The sequence below is a fragment of the Boleophthalmus pectinirostris genome, unplaced genomic scaffold, assembly GCF_026225935.1.
Source record: "Boleophthalmus pectinirostris isolate CB_2022bp ecotype Guang Dong unplaced genomic scaffold, ASM2622593v1 HiC_scaffold_22, whole genome shotgun sequence".
Taxonomy (NCBI): Eukaryota; Metazoa; Chordata; class Actinopteri; order Gobiiformes; family Gobiidae; genus Boleophthalmus; species Boleophthalmus pectinirostris.
The window spans coordinates 1,673,953-1,686,966 of NW_026571190.1; the positions used below are offsets into that span (position 1 = coordinate 1,673,953).

The 13,014-nt window shown below is 39.1% G+C and overlaps 1 protein-coding gene across 1 annotated transcript; it reads right to left on the reverse strand.

Annotated features, from left to right (window-relative positions):
- Nucleotides 1-624: 624 nt before the first annotated feature.
- eri2 (ERI1 exoribonuclease family member 2) lies at nucleotides 625-12,905 on the reverse strand. The gene is given in 10 exon segments (XM_020922148.2): nucleotides 625-3,807; nucleotides 5,273-5,361; nucleotides 5,443-5,524; nucleotides 6,251-6,351; nucleotides 9,088-9,149; nucleotides 9,151-9,248; nucleotides 9,872-9,999; nucleotides 12,353-12,433; nucleotides 12,514-12,575; nucleotides 12,748-12,905. Coding segments are annotated over 10 exon segments (1,860 nt in total). The 5' UTR covers nucleotides 12,771-12,905; the 3' UTR covers nucleotides 625-2,673.
- Nucleotides 12,906-13,014: the final 109 nt, after the last annotated feature.

Sequence of the window (13,014 nt, forward strand, 5' to 3'; positions counted from 1 at the left end):
ACTTAAAAGTTGAGAAACTGCATGGACAGATAATTTTACTGGACAAATTATCTTAAAATAAATTACCTCTAGACTAAAATGAAGCATCTCAGAACTAGTGAGACATTTGCAGTGTACAAATGACCATAAAGCAGAAAAAATGCAGCGACATTTGCACAATGTTTCACGCTCTTTTCACAATTTTATTTATACCAACCATCCCAGCCCGGGTGTGTCCCAGTTTATTTTGAAAATCTGGTCACCCTATGTTATGGCTCAATTTGCATTTTTGGTTCTTTTGTTTTTTCTGTATATTGCACTTAAATCCAAATTAAAATGACAAGAAATAAAATCCAAATGATCTAATATGAAGGAGCAGATCATTTATTTAGGCTACTGATCCTGAAAGTGGCTTTGTTCACATACACACCAACAAGTGATTATAATCTGATTTCTGGACCTTTAAGATTACATAAATGACATGTAAACTGCAAAATTAAGTGTTTCGGCTTGTAAGAAACATCTCATAATGATCAAAACCACAGAAACAAAAGACATGGACAAAAAAGTTTAATACAATACATTCTTAAATAATATCTTATACACAAACACAGCATTACTAATAATACACATTTCATACAATTGTTTTCTTTATATTAGAGTTTGAAGTCAAGATGTTCATTGTGACGTCACATAATTAGGGATCTATTTCAACTGTATACTGTACATACAATAAATAAACTACATAAGACAAAATGAACTTCATTGGCTTAATAAATTGTAGTGTAGTCCTGCACCAAAGTACACTGTAAATCTGGCCAAAATTTTAAAACTTATATCAGGTTCTTTATCTTTTGCATAAATAATAATATTTGCAAAATGTGCACACACTAAGTTTAATACAGCATCTGTTGAACTTAGGACAAAAAACTAAGGTTAATAATATCACTTTTACATAATTTTCAAGTTTAGTCAAATTAGGTTGGTGCAAAAATGAGTACACTCCACTGAAAGTCTCAGAGCAAAGCTCCATTTTAGGCTCCAAATGTGTAATTGAACAAGCATCAGCCACAGGTCAGTCTAATGACTCATTCCACACGTGTCCATCAGACAGTCGGCTACATACAGATGTTACTTAAAGCAAAGCCCTTCCCATTTCCTGCTGTCAGCAATGGCACAAGGAAAAGAAATGACACAAGTCCTGAGAAAGAAAATGATTTCTTTACACCAGAAAGGTGAAGGCTACAAGAAGATCAGCAAAGTCTTACTTATTATTAGTAAGAACAGTGTTGCAAAAGTGGTTCAAAAATTTTAGAAAGATGGAGGTAGGCATTAGTTTTATCATTAGGTCTCTCGCTTTGGGTGGGCTTTATATGGGCTACATTTTAAGATCCATTGTATATATAGATGTGTATGTAGCACGACAGCATTACTTTATAGTTGGGTGAAAATATACTATGTCTATATGTATCCAGATATTCTTCTTATTTTTCTATTATTATTCTATGATTTTTGTACTCTGATTAATATTTCATTATTATTAGTAGTAGTAGTATCATTATTATTACACTGTATGTTGATTGTCTTTGTTCTGTGAATTATGGTGTTTTGCTACAGTTTCTTTATGACCTGTCACCCTTGGGTGCTTGCCACACCCTATTTAAGATGGCCACCTGAGCACTCATTCTGTTTGCCTGACGAAGGCCTAGTGCCGAAACGTTGCACGGTTTGTCCTAATAAATCTCACAATTTGCAAGTAAGACGGTGTGCGGGATTTTTCTCCATGTTCTTAGAAAGATGGAAGTGCAACCATCTCACAGAGACGTCCAGGTCGGCCATGGAAGTGAACACATCAACAGGAGCGTCTTCTGATGAGAATGGTTGAAGAAAATCAGCATGCAAGTTCCCTTCAATCATCTAAGGAAGTAGAAAGCCAAACTGGGGCAACGGTTGCCAGTGACATAATGAGCTGTACAGTGAGGAGGAAAGGCATGCATGGGTGTCTTCCTCAAAAGAAACCTCTCCTAAAGCTCAGTCATAAAAAAGCCTGTGTAGAGTTTTCCAAAACCCATGCTGACAAAGATGATGGCTGCTGAGACTCTGTACTCTGGAGTGATGAGACCAAGATCAATCTTTTTGGGCTGATGGCTTCAACACTGTATGGCGTCGCAAAGGTGAGGAATACAAAGAAAAATGCAGGTGCCTCCAGTGAAACATGAAGGGTACTGTCCTTATCTGGGGCTGTATGAGTGTATTGCTCTAAACTGAAAGCGGAAATGTTTCCATCACTTCATGCCATTGGTCGTCGTGCACTTTTCCAACATGATATTGATCCTAAAAAAACATCTAAGGCCACTGCTGCTTTCTGAAGAGGAACAGGGTGAGAGTGATTCCGTGGCCAAGTCTGTCACCTGATCTGAACCCAACTGAACATCATTGGAAATTCTGAAGAGACAAGTTGAGCATCACTCTCCATCCAACATCCAGTCTCTGAAAGACGTCATTGCTGAAAATGGAAAAAGAATGATGTTGCCAAATATTGCCAACTTGTTCATTCCACAGCTAGAAGATTTGAAGCAGTCATTAAAAATAAACCAGGTCATACAAAGTACAGTAGATGTAGTAGTTTTTGTTGTGGGGTCTACTCATGCTGAGCTTTGTATAGTTTGTTATTATATTTATTGTGATTTAAGTTCAAGTCCAAAAGCTCTTCCTCAGACTCGTGTGCCGCTGCCCGCTCACACTTGTGTTCATGTGACACATAAAGACAGATGTCCCCACACCGCTGCGGTTAAGCACCGCCGACTCCCACTTAAAGAAGCCACACCCCCTCTGCGCTCTGTCCCCGCCCCCGGAACGTCTCCCGAGGCAGCAGAAGAAGGTCCTCCCCTGGTTGGGCCCTCCGTTGGACACCGTCTGCCTCTTGGCCCTGCGCCCACACGCACACAGCGGAGAGGTGATTCGACCCTCTCCTTTTCTCACCCCCCCAACCCCGGGCGTGTTCAGGGAGCTGTTCACAGACAGGTTTGACAGGACGCTTTTGGAGAAAGAAGGACGTGATGTTGAGGAGCAGATTTCTTCACTGTAGATGGAGAAAGATTGTGAAGTTTTAGGTTTGTGAACTACTGGAGTATTTGGAACCAAAACCTGTGGTCTGGACAAATCTCTAAAACTGGTTTCAGATTTGTCTAGAAGTCTATAGGGGGTCTGACATTTCTTCTGTAGAAATTTGGGTTTGCTAACTGGTTTTGGCACAGCAAAACATGTCTCGACTGCTGGCTTCAAACCACTGTCCTGATTTGCATTGTCTATATTTTCACTTGTGGCTGAATTAATAATAATCGATTTTGCTACATAGACTGATTCTTCAGAGGAACAGCTTGCCCTTTCAAATTCTGAAATGTCCGAGTCCAAAATCACGTCGTCATAGGAACCGCATCTCTCCTCGCTCTCCACCACCAGCTCCTCAAAACCGCTTTCTGAGGTGGAAGGTTGAGAATGGTGCAGAACTTGGACGCAGCCTGTCGTACTGGAAGTTAAGCTGAGTGAAGGCATATTGACAGTGACTGAAGGCAGGTTAGGTGAAGTTCTGGTTGACTGACACTGTTCTCTTAATATGGTTGTTTCATTGAGGAGGGTCTTTGGTGAGACTAGACTTTGGACTGAGCTCGTAGCTGAGTTTACAGTGGAGTTTGGATGGTGTAAAGCGGGTTTGAGAAAGCTGGAGGAGGAGGAGGGTTTGTTGGTGGCTGTTCCTTGGGCCTTTGCTTCATTCTGTTTATCTGGTTTCTTGGTTTCAGGTGGTGCTTTGACATTAGCCAGTGGAATCTAAAGAGGGCAGAAGATTAAACTCAATCAATGTTGCTAGGAGACAATTTAATTATTAATTGATGATCATGCCCACAGTACATCATGTGATCATCTATCTGTAATCTATTAAAGGCAATGATTTTTTTCATGCATTTGAGCAAAATGTGTCTTTCTCTGGTACAGACAGATCATAAGCAGCTCTTGGGGTCAAAGTACATCTGCTGTGCCCTGTCTGCATCTAATTGTAAAATGTTTCATTGTCCACTAGTCAGGAAGAGTGTTGTTAGCTTTACTGTGACTGTAACTCTGTTCTGGTCTCTGAGAGTTGTGAAAAGTTCTTATAAACTCATCACGGTGAATAATGAGGATGCACAGAATGCATAAGCTAAGTGAGGAAGAACTTTGGACCAAATCAGCCACACCCTTTAAATCCAGTCTGATTCAACATTTGACTGTAGTTGCTTGGTATAAACATGGTCTAACATGTCCTCCAATGACTGATCATTTAAAAAGCTGACAAATGCCAACCAGCTGTGGTACTAATCACACTAACATGATTTTAATTGATTTATAAAGGTGCACTATGTAATGAACTCTGTTTCCAGTGGAGAGGCCACCACCTGCTTATGTCAAGATGTGATTGCCTTTATTGCTTGGAATGTTCCACCATGTCACAAAACATAAATCTACATTGCATTTGTTAAATCTATTACTGATTATGGTTTTTATCCCAAAATAAAACCAGCTTGTAGAGTTAGGCGGGTTCTCTCTTCACAGGACTGCTCTGTGACTGGGCCTGGTGGCATCACTGACTTACTGTCAGGAGTTAGTAAAGCTGCTTCAAAGAGGTTCATTTCAGACTTCCAATTTTATATCCAAATAAAGATAAAGGTTCTTTGTGTGTGTGTAAACAACACACTGGTGTGTAAAAAGAATAACCTTTATTTGGATAGTTAATACAGTTAGATGTGTAATGCTGTGGAACATTTTTAGCAAAACAATAACATCTCCGTGGAGATAAGCATGTAGCAGACCCTCTACCAGAAAAGTTACCTTAAAGATTCACTATGTACCTCGATGTAACAAATGTAAAAATTACTTTTTAGCAGTTTATACATTTGCAAGAATAGATTTAAAAGCACAATAGTATGTTTCATAGATGTGAGACAGCCCATAATATTCCTGTTCATATGAGCAGTCTTTCATAATAATTTGATTTGCTAAAGGCAGGTATTTAGTATTGGTTGTAAGATAATGCAAACCTTTAGAGACTTTCCAGCCTGAACCCTATTCTGCCTCAGCACAATGAAAAAAGTGGATGTGTACATGGCACAGTAAGAATCTACTCTAGCATGAAAAGATGAATATTTATTAAAAATACAGTAAAGAGACAGTATTTTCAGTACTCGTGTATATGCAGGGCTCCCTCCGGTGGTGAAGTCTTGCCTCTGCAGCATTAGTTCTTTAGTCCCAGAGCACTCACCCGGTCCAGACTGCGGGTGACTCTGAGCACACAGCCCTCTCTCATCATGCGCGCCGCTAACTGTGCCGTGTTCCGCGCATCGTCCAGCCCTAAGGACGAGGGACACTTTAACTCACCATCTGTGTCATGGATCAAATCAGATATATTTAGGGAGATAAGGAATTCCAAACCTGAGTGTTCCCGGCCTTCAAACTGTATTCCCAAATCCTGCAGAGCTCCGTTCAGACCTTTGGGTTTTCTGTTGTAAAAGAGCTGAGGGACACACACATAAGAAACTGTCATATTTTCTGAGGGCACAGGGTTTATGAAAGAACCTATGAGCCGCAAATGTTGAACACTATTAGAATCTGTTTTTTGAGACCGGGCTGAGGCAGCAGCAACACAAACAACACAAAACAGTCAAATCACAAAGTATCACATTATAAAACCTTTTGCATCTCTCAAGAAAAACACACAGATGTCTCGGTCACTGCACTTTTCACAGTTTTCTTATCAAGTGACACCGCAGTTTCCAATTTAAGATCTTTGTGTAAATGATTCCAAAACCATGGTGCTGTAGGAAAAAGCTTATTTTTCCAACTTGGAGGCACCGAGGGACAGTGAAGAGGAACTGTGAGGAGGAGTGAAGCTGCTCACTACCTGAGCTGAGATGAAGGGGATTAACAAGGTACGTGGGAAGTTTCCCCTGTATGGTTTTGTAAATAAATATTGCATAATGTACAATAATTATATAAGAAATAATACAGATATGAACCATAAACCTAGACATTTAAAGTTTTCCACTTAAATAGAATTAATGTTAAGCTCAATATTAAACTATACATGGGTTTCAGAATGATGAAAAATTAGGACAGTTACCATAGCGATTAACTATTTAAAGCCAAATCTCATATCTTTTAAATAGGGGAAAAGTGTTAAAAATGTTGAATCCAACAGCAGACTGAACCTCATGAATCTGCTGTCCAGATGTGAGCTCACCCTGTAGGTGCTCCTCAGGTCGATCCAGCTGTTGAGCGCTGAGGGTCTGGTGATCTGTTTGCGTTTACATTCATAGAGCAGACACACGCCCAGGTCCCAGTCTGGAACACACAGCACTATTATGAATATCAGTGATCCTGCCAAAAGATATAGTTATAACAAAGAACAGATTTATAACATCTAAATGTCAAAAGAGAATGTAAAAAATCTGTCTTTTTTATATATAAAGAAAACACATTATCCATAAATGTTCTACCTAACCTTCAGTCACCATCTTTTTAAATGCATTTTAAAGGTGCATTGTGTAACTTTTCTGCCGGAGGATTTGTCAAATGCTTTTCTCTGTGGAGATGTTATTGCTTTGAATACTTCACAGTATAATACCAGACCAAGTTACAGGTCAGATCTGTGGAGAGGTGACCCCATTCAGTCGGTTATGTCTGTTTTTCTAGGTATTTCTAAACTAAGAAACCGCCTGGAATTGAATGAATGTAAGGTAGAGCTGTTTAATGTCATACTGTGGAACACTCAAAGCAGTGCAATGACATCTCCATAGAAACAGACAGGTGACATTGTGCAGCTTGAACAAATCTCAATGTTCAACAATTTTGTGACTACTAAAATAACTGTTAACTATAGAGCTAATACATAAAGATATCCATCTACAACGGAGAGAAGTGAAGCCTTTTGAACTAAAAACACATTAGCAACATGTCTACAGTCAGAGCTACAAGTGAGATGTTTTGTGATTAACCCTTACATACTGTTCATTTTTTAAGCTTTCACAGTATGGTCCAGGTCAAATTTGGCCCGGACCAAGAATTCCCTTACAGTAAGTGTCTATACCAAATAAATAGACTGTCCCACATGAATAAATATATGTAATATATAAATATAATGTTTCGGAGAGCAAGAAGAGCATATTTTTGTAAGTTTTACAACACTCGTTTTTTGAGAAAAACATCTGCTATCAGTATCATGTCCTGTTTTACAAAACACATAAAAACATAAAAAACAATATGATGATGATATTTATTGCATCTGAAACTGACATGAATATTATGTAACTGTTGGAATTTATAATATAATCATATTTATCCACTGCAGCCATTATGCTTATTTCAAACTAGTCAATGCATTCAAAGCAGTGGTATATAAAAGTATAACATTTTAAAATATTTTCATTTTTGTGTATTTTAGCAAAATTTTGGAAAAGTCATCAAATTTTAGGATCAAAAGAATGATGTTTAGTGTATTTTTACTACTGTTGAATGTCACAATGGGTCAAAATGAACCTGAATAGTATGTAAGGGTTAAGGCAACGTGCTGAAATAATCAAAAACATTCAGGTGCAGCTTCACTAAACATGTTGTGAACTGCCATTATATCATAGTTAAAGGCTAAAGTTAAAGCTGCACTGTGTAACTTTTTGGCTGGGGGTCCATCACCTGCTTGTTACTATGGATACATCATTGCTCTGTCTGGAATGTTCCACAGTGTGGCATTAAACAATTTTGATTGAAGGTGTCCAAATAGAAAATGTAAATGAAAATAAATTCTTGGGTTTATAATAGACACTAAATGATCATGGAAAGTCACATGAGACACATAAAAACACATTTCCAGAAGTCTTGCTGTAGTAAACAAAGTGAAATATGACCTTGATCAAAATGCCCTTCCTACATTCTACTGTTCATTGGTTCTCCCTTATTTCACACAGTGTGAGTGTAAGTGTGAGGGACACTTACTAATGTACACTTCATCCATTCATTATATTACAGAAACGAGCTTTGCCAATCATCCATAAAGTTGGATTTTTAGAACACACTCATAATCTTTTTATTCAATTCAAGCTCCTAAAGATTCCTGATCTTGTCAAATATTATACACTGGTAATTTTATTCAGAGCATGCAACAATTTACTACCAAGTCACAAAAGCTTGTTCAAAATGAGAGTGAGAACTTATCATTTTAGAGGATATGGAAATTTTAAATTGGCCAATGTTTGAACCACTCGTAAAAGTTTGTGTGTGTCTGTATGTGGTGTAAAACTCTGGAACAGTCTGGATACACATCCAAAGCAACCATATCCATAAATTCAAGTTGTTCTATAAACATATGGTCTGGTCACAATATATACAGAGTGTGTCTTAATATCAGAATAATACTTCTGTCTGTAGAGCTGGTTTATGTTTGTTGTTTCTTACCATTGCCTGTATCCTTAACTTTACCATTGTTGGTCTGCTTATGTTATAATCTATAACAGTGACTCTTTGTCTGCACTTGTAAATAGTTCATATCGTTTATTTCAAAATGTCTGAAAAACGCAAAAGAAAGCTCATTGTGTTAGATTATGAAGAGTAGGGGTTGGATTAAATAAATTTTCTTCCCACTCCTTTTTGGGCAAAAAAAAAAAAAAATAATAATAATAATTTAGTTATTTTCATTTCTATTATGATTTCACATGTTATATTTTCCATTGTATATGAATATAAATCTTTACTTGCCCAAAATAAATGCATAAAAAAACCAAACAGCTCTACCTTACATTTATTCAATTAGCTCAAAAATACTTATAAAAACAGACGTTCTAACTGTGAACGGGGTTGCCTCTCCACAGATCTGACCTGCAACTTGGTCTGGTTTGGTCTCGTTTGGTCTCCATAAAGATAGAAAGGTGACGGACCCTCCACCAGAAAAGTTACACACTGCACCCTTCAGTTAAATAGTGAGTTAGTCCACACTAGGCAAGCACATAGTTGAGAGGTACTGCATACTCATGAGTATTCCATAGTACATTACCACGAGATCTCATGAACGAAAAGACCAGCCCTTACCCGACCATGTGAGGAAAGTGCAGAGTTTGGGAGCCTCTGTGGGCTGCGCGGTGCTGTGCTGTCTGTGAGAACACCAGGCCCTTCTGATGCTGCAGAGTCTGGAGCCAGCGACTGAAGCGGGACAGGCAGATCTGAAGAGGGACCCCAGCCTCCACCTGAGTCTGGGGGACAGGACCAGACACAACATGGGGGACACAAGAACTGAGGGCAAAGGTTTACCACCACATACTACCAGTGTTGTCACGATACTTTTCAAGATCAATTTCAATGCTAAGGAATATACTCTCATATATATATCTACTCAATACAGATACTGATGCTATGAAGGTAATAAAAAAAACCCTCTTTCTTTAGACAACAGAATGTGACTTTAAATTTTAATACTTTCTTTTTGATTTCCATGTGTCTTATATGTGTGTAATCCCTCGGTGGTGCAGGTAGGTTCGTAGTGGTCTATGGGTGTATACTAGTCTATGTGCTCTTAAACTTGTTCTGATACAGCTTAAGGTCATTCTAAACCTATTCATTTCTGTCCTGGCAATGGGACATTTCAGTATCGATACCTGTTCAAATGTGTATCCAATTTTGATACTAGTTTTATTATCGATTAATATGTGATTTTCAACACTTTTGTCAGCCCAAGAGCAGAGAGAACATGACTGACAGAAGGGCTGAGATTAAGAAAGGTTAGTGAAATCCTAAATTCTCTTGATACCCCAGTTCATAATGAGTCTGCAGATTTCACTTTGTACATCTGTGGATGGAGTTTACCATGCAGTCCTACCTGTGTGATGCCTGTGAGCTCTGTGCAGAAGGCAGACAGAATGGGGTGTTCCTGAGGCTGGACATAAGAGTGGAACTCAGCCTCCACCTCCCCTGTGGAGGTGTTCAGCAGCACCGCGGGGAACTCAACTGGACACAGCACAAGCGTTAAGGACATGTATTCATCTATTCACTAAATATACTTGAACTATGCGACTGAACTGGCCAAATAATGGGACTGAATGCCTTAGTCAGAGGTGTCGAAACATTTTTCACCAAGAGAGAAATATTTGTATCAGAGGGCCACAGACCAGGGGCCACTATAACTGGACAGAGCTGCCTTACCTTTAAAAAGACATAACATTCATTTTAGGTTTGTATCACAATCTGATGTGATGAGGTTATAGTTGTAGAATTATTTAAATTTGCAGTATAAATTACTGTCATATATACGGGCCATTACAGTAGGAGGTGTGAGGAGAAAACAAAAATTGGTTTGAGTGCAGCATTTGACCCCCTGGGGCCATACAGTCCTTGACAAAAGTCTTGTCACTTATCCATTTTGTAGAAACAAAAGCTTATAACCTGACTTTAAATTAAACTATTGGTTTTAGAAATGTCTCATATGAAAGCTAAAACCCTCCCAAATTATGCTCAATATACTAAAATTTATTTGCTTCACTGAAGAAAGATTGATCATTTAATGAACACAGAAAGGTCAGATTTTGGCAAGACAAAAGTCTTGTTGCCTACAGAAAATTGAGCAAATAATTTACTTCAAATACAAAAATATGTTGCATAACATCAGTGAATGAAGTAGTGGTGCTGTGAGATCCATATTTAATATCTTGTATGATTCCATGAGCTTGAAGGACACATCCATGCGGTTCCACAATGATTCATACAATTTGTTGTTGATGAAGTCATCAGGAAATAGCAAAGAAAGCGTCTTACAATGCCTCCCAGAGTTCATCAAGATTCTTTGGTTTTGCCTTCCATGTTTCCTCTTTCATTCTACCCCAGACATGCTCAATGATGTTCATGTCTGGTGACTGGGCTGGCCAGTCCTGGAGCCACCTTGATCTTCTTCACCTTGACAAACTTTGATGTAGAGATAGAAGTATGTGATGGAGCACCATCCTGCTGCAAAATTTGACCCCTTTTATGGTTGGGAATGTAAGAGGAGCTAATACTTCTTGATATTTTAGGTTATTGATATTTGCCTTCCACCCTGCAAATGTCTCGCACACCTCCATAGTGGATGGAACCCCAGACCAGGATTTTTCCGCCACCAAACTTAACTGTTTTCTGGGTGAATCTTGGATCCATGTGGCTCCAGTAGGTCTCCTGCAATATTTGCAGCGGCTGTGATGTAATTCAACTGAGGATTCATCTGAGAAATCCACCTTCTGCCACTTTTCCAGTGTCCATCCTTTTAGCAGGCTGTGGGCCTTGGCAAATGCCACACGCTTTTTTAATTGCCTTTTGTTTAGTGCTGGTTTCTGTGCACTGATTCGACCATGGAGGCCATTTCGAGACAGAATTCTACAAACTGTTGTGGTTGACACAGGGACTTGAGGTGACCAGGCCTGGTGGAGTCTGCTGCAGTGGAAAAGGGGCCTTGGATTTTCCAATCAACAAACGGTCCTCCCGAGCAGTTGTCTTGCGGGGTCTGCTGGACCTGGGCTTGTCAAAAACATCTCCAGTCATTTCAGATCTTTTTCTTATTCTTTGTACTTGACGCTGAGACACATTGAAGGTGTCACCACCTCAGCAGTGGATCTGGTCTTCAACCTCTTGATAATTAACGCTTTGGCGGATCTTAGGCATGTTGTCAGAGGTCAAGTTGCAGTTGATGTGAAGGTCTGGTGTGCTGGGGTTCTTTTTATACACACCCACTAATTGATTGATCAGTAACTGATCACAGGTGAGGCTGTAATCTAGGATTGGGAGCATCATATGACAAGGCCACAAGACTTTTGTCTTGCCAAAATCTGACCTTTCTGTGTTCATTAAATTATCAATCTTTCTTCAGTGAAGCAAATTTATTTTATTATATTGAGCATAATTTGGGAGGGTTTTAGCTTCATATGAGACATTTCTAAAACCAATCGATTAATTTAAAGTCAGGTTATAAGCTTTTGTTTCTACAAAATGGATAAGCGACAAGACTTTTGTCAGGGACTGTAGCTTGGAAACCTATGCCTTGGTTAGTGAAGTAAAAATAAACATGCAGCAGGAGCGTCAAAAGTATAGCCAGAGCCAGATCATTTTGGTTGGTCTTCTAGGTGATTTGGCCCAAACCTTCATAATTAACCCTTTAAACTGCAGCTTTTCAAACGTTTTTATGTATTATGTAGGCCCACTGTAAAAACATGTAAAACATGAAAAATGCACCTGTGTGAATAGCTGACTGTCAGTTTTCCTTGGCTTTGTGTGTGAACAGTTTGAACCCCCCTGGCCTGATTCACTTGGCTGTGGTAGAAAACCCTGTGTCACCTACTGATCTCTTGGCCATAGTTGTTCTTCTCCTTCCAACACGTGGACTCAAAATCTATGACAATGATGTAGGCGAAAACCTGATCTGCAATACCACAATAAAGAGCACAGAATGTTTATGAACTCCAGCAGGATTTATTCAGTCAAATAAACTGGTTCACTCACTTGACAGCAGTTTCTTGGAGCCAGAGGAGCTGTTGCTGCGTTGCCTCAGTAAACCCAGTTCTCTAAGATGTACACAAAACAAGATGAGACACAGAGATTAGTAAACATAAGTAAATCTATGGCAGGTTTAACATTACAACAAAGTGATTACATGTTGCTGACTGTTTTATGTGCAGCACCATTTGTATCCTATGTGTAAGCTAGCAAAATGGAGCAAAACCATTCTGAACTTACTTCGCTAATCTCTTTGTAGCCATATTTGATCGACCGTATTAGCCAATGATCCGAAATAAGGACACGATTAGAAGTGTTCATTCATCATTCATGGGCAAACTCACAGAAGAATAGATCCATGAGCAAACCGCGCTGCCTTTTGAAATACTGTTCTACGATCCACTCCTTCTGTCTGAGAGTCCGAACCAAACAAACACCGAGAGCTTTGGTCGATCAGCGAAAAGCGAAAAATAGTCTGCAGGTAACGTAAACAAAGCGAACACTTTT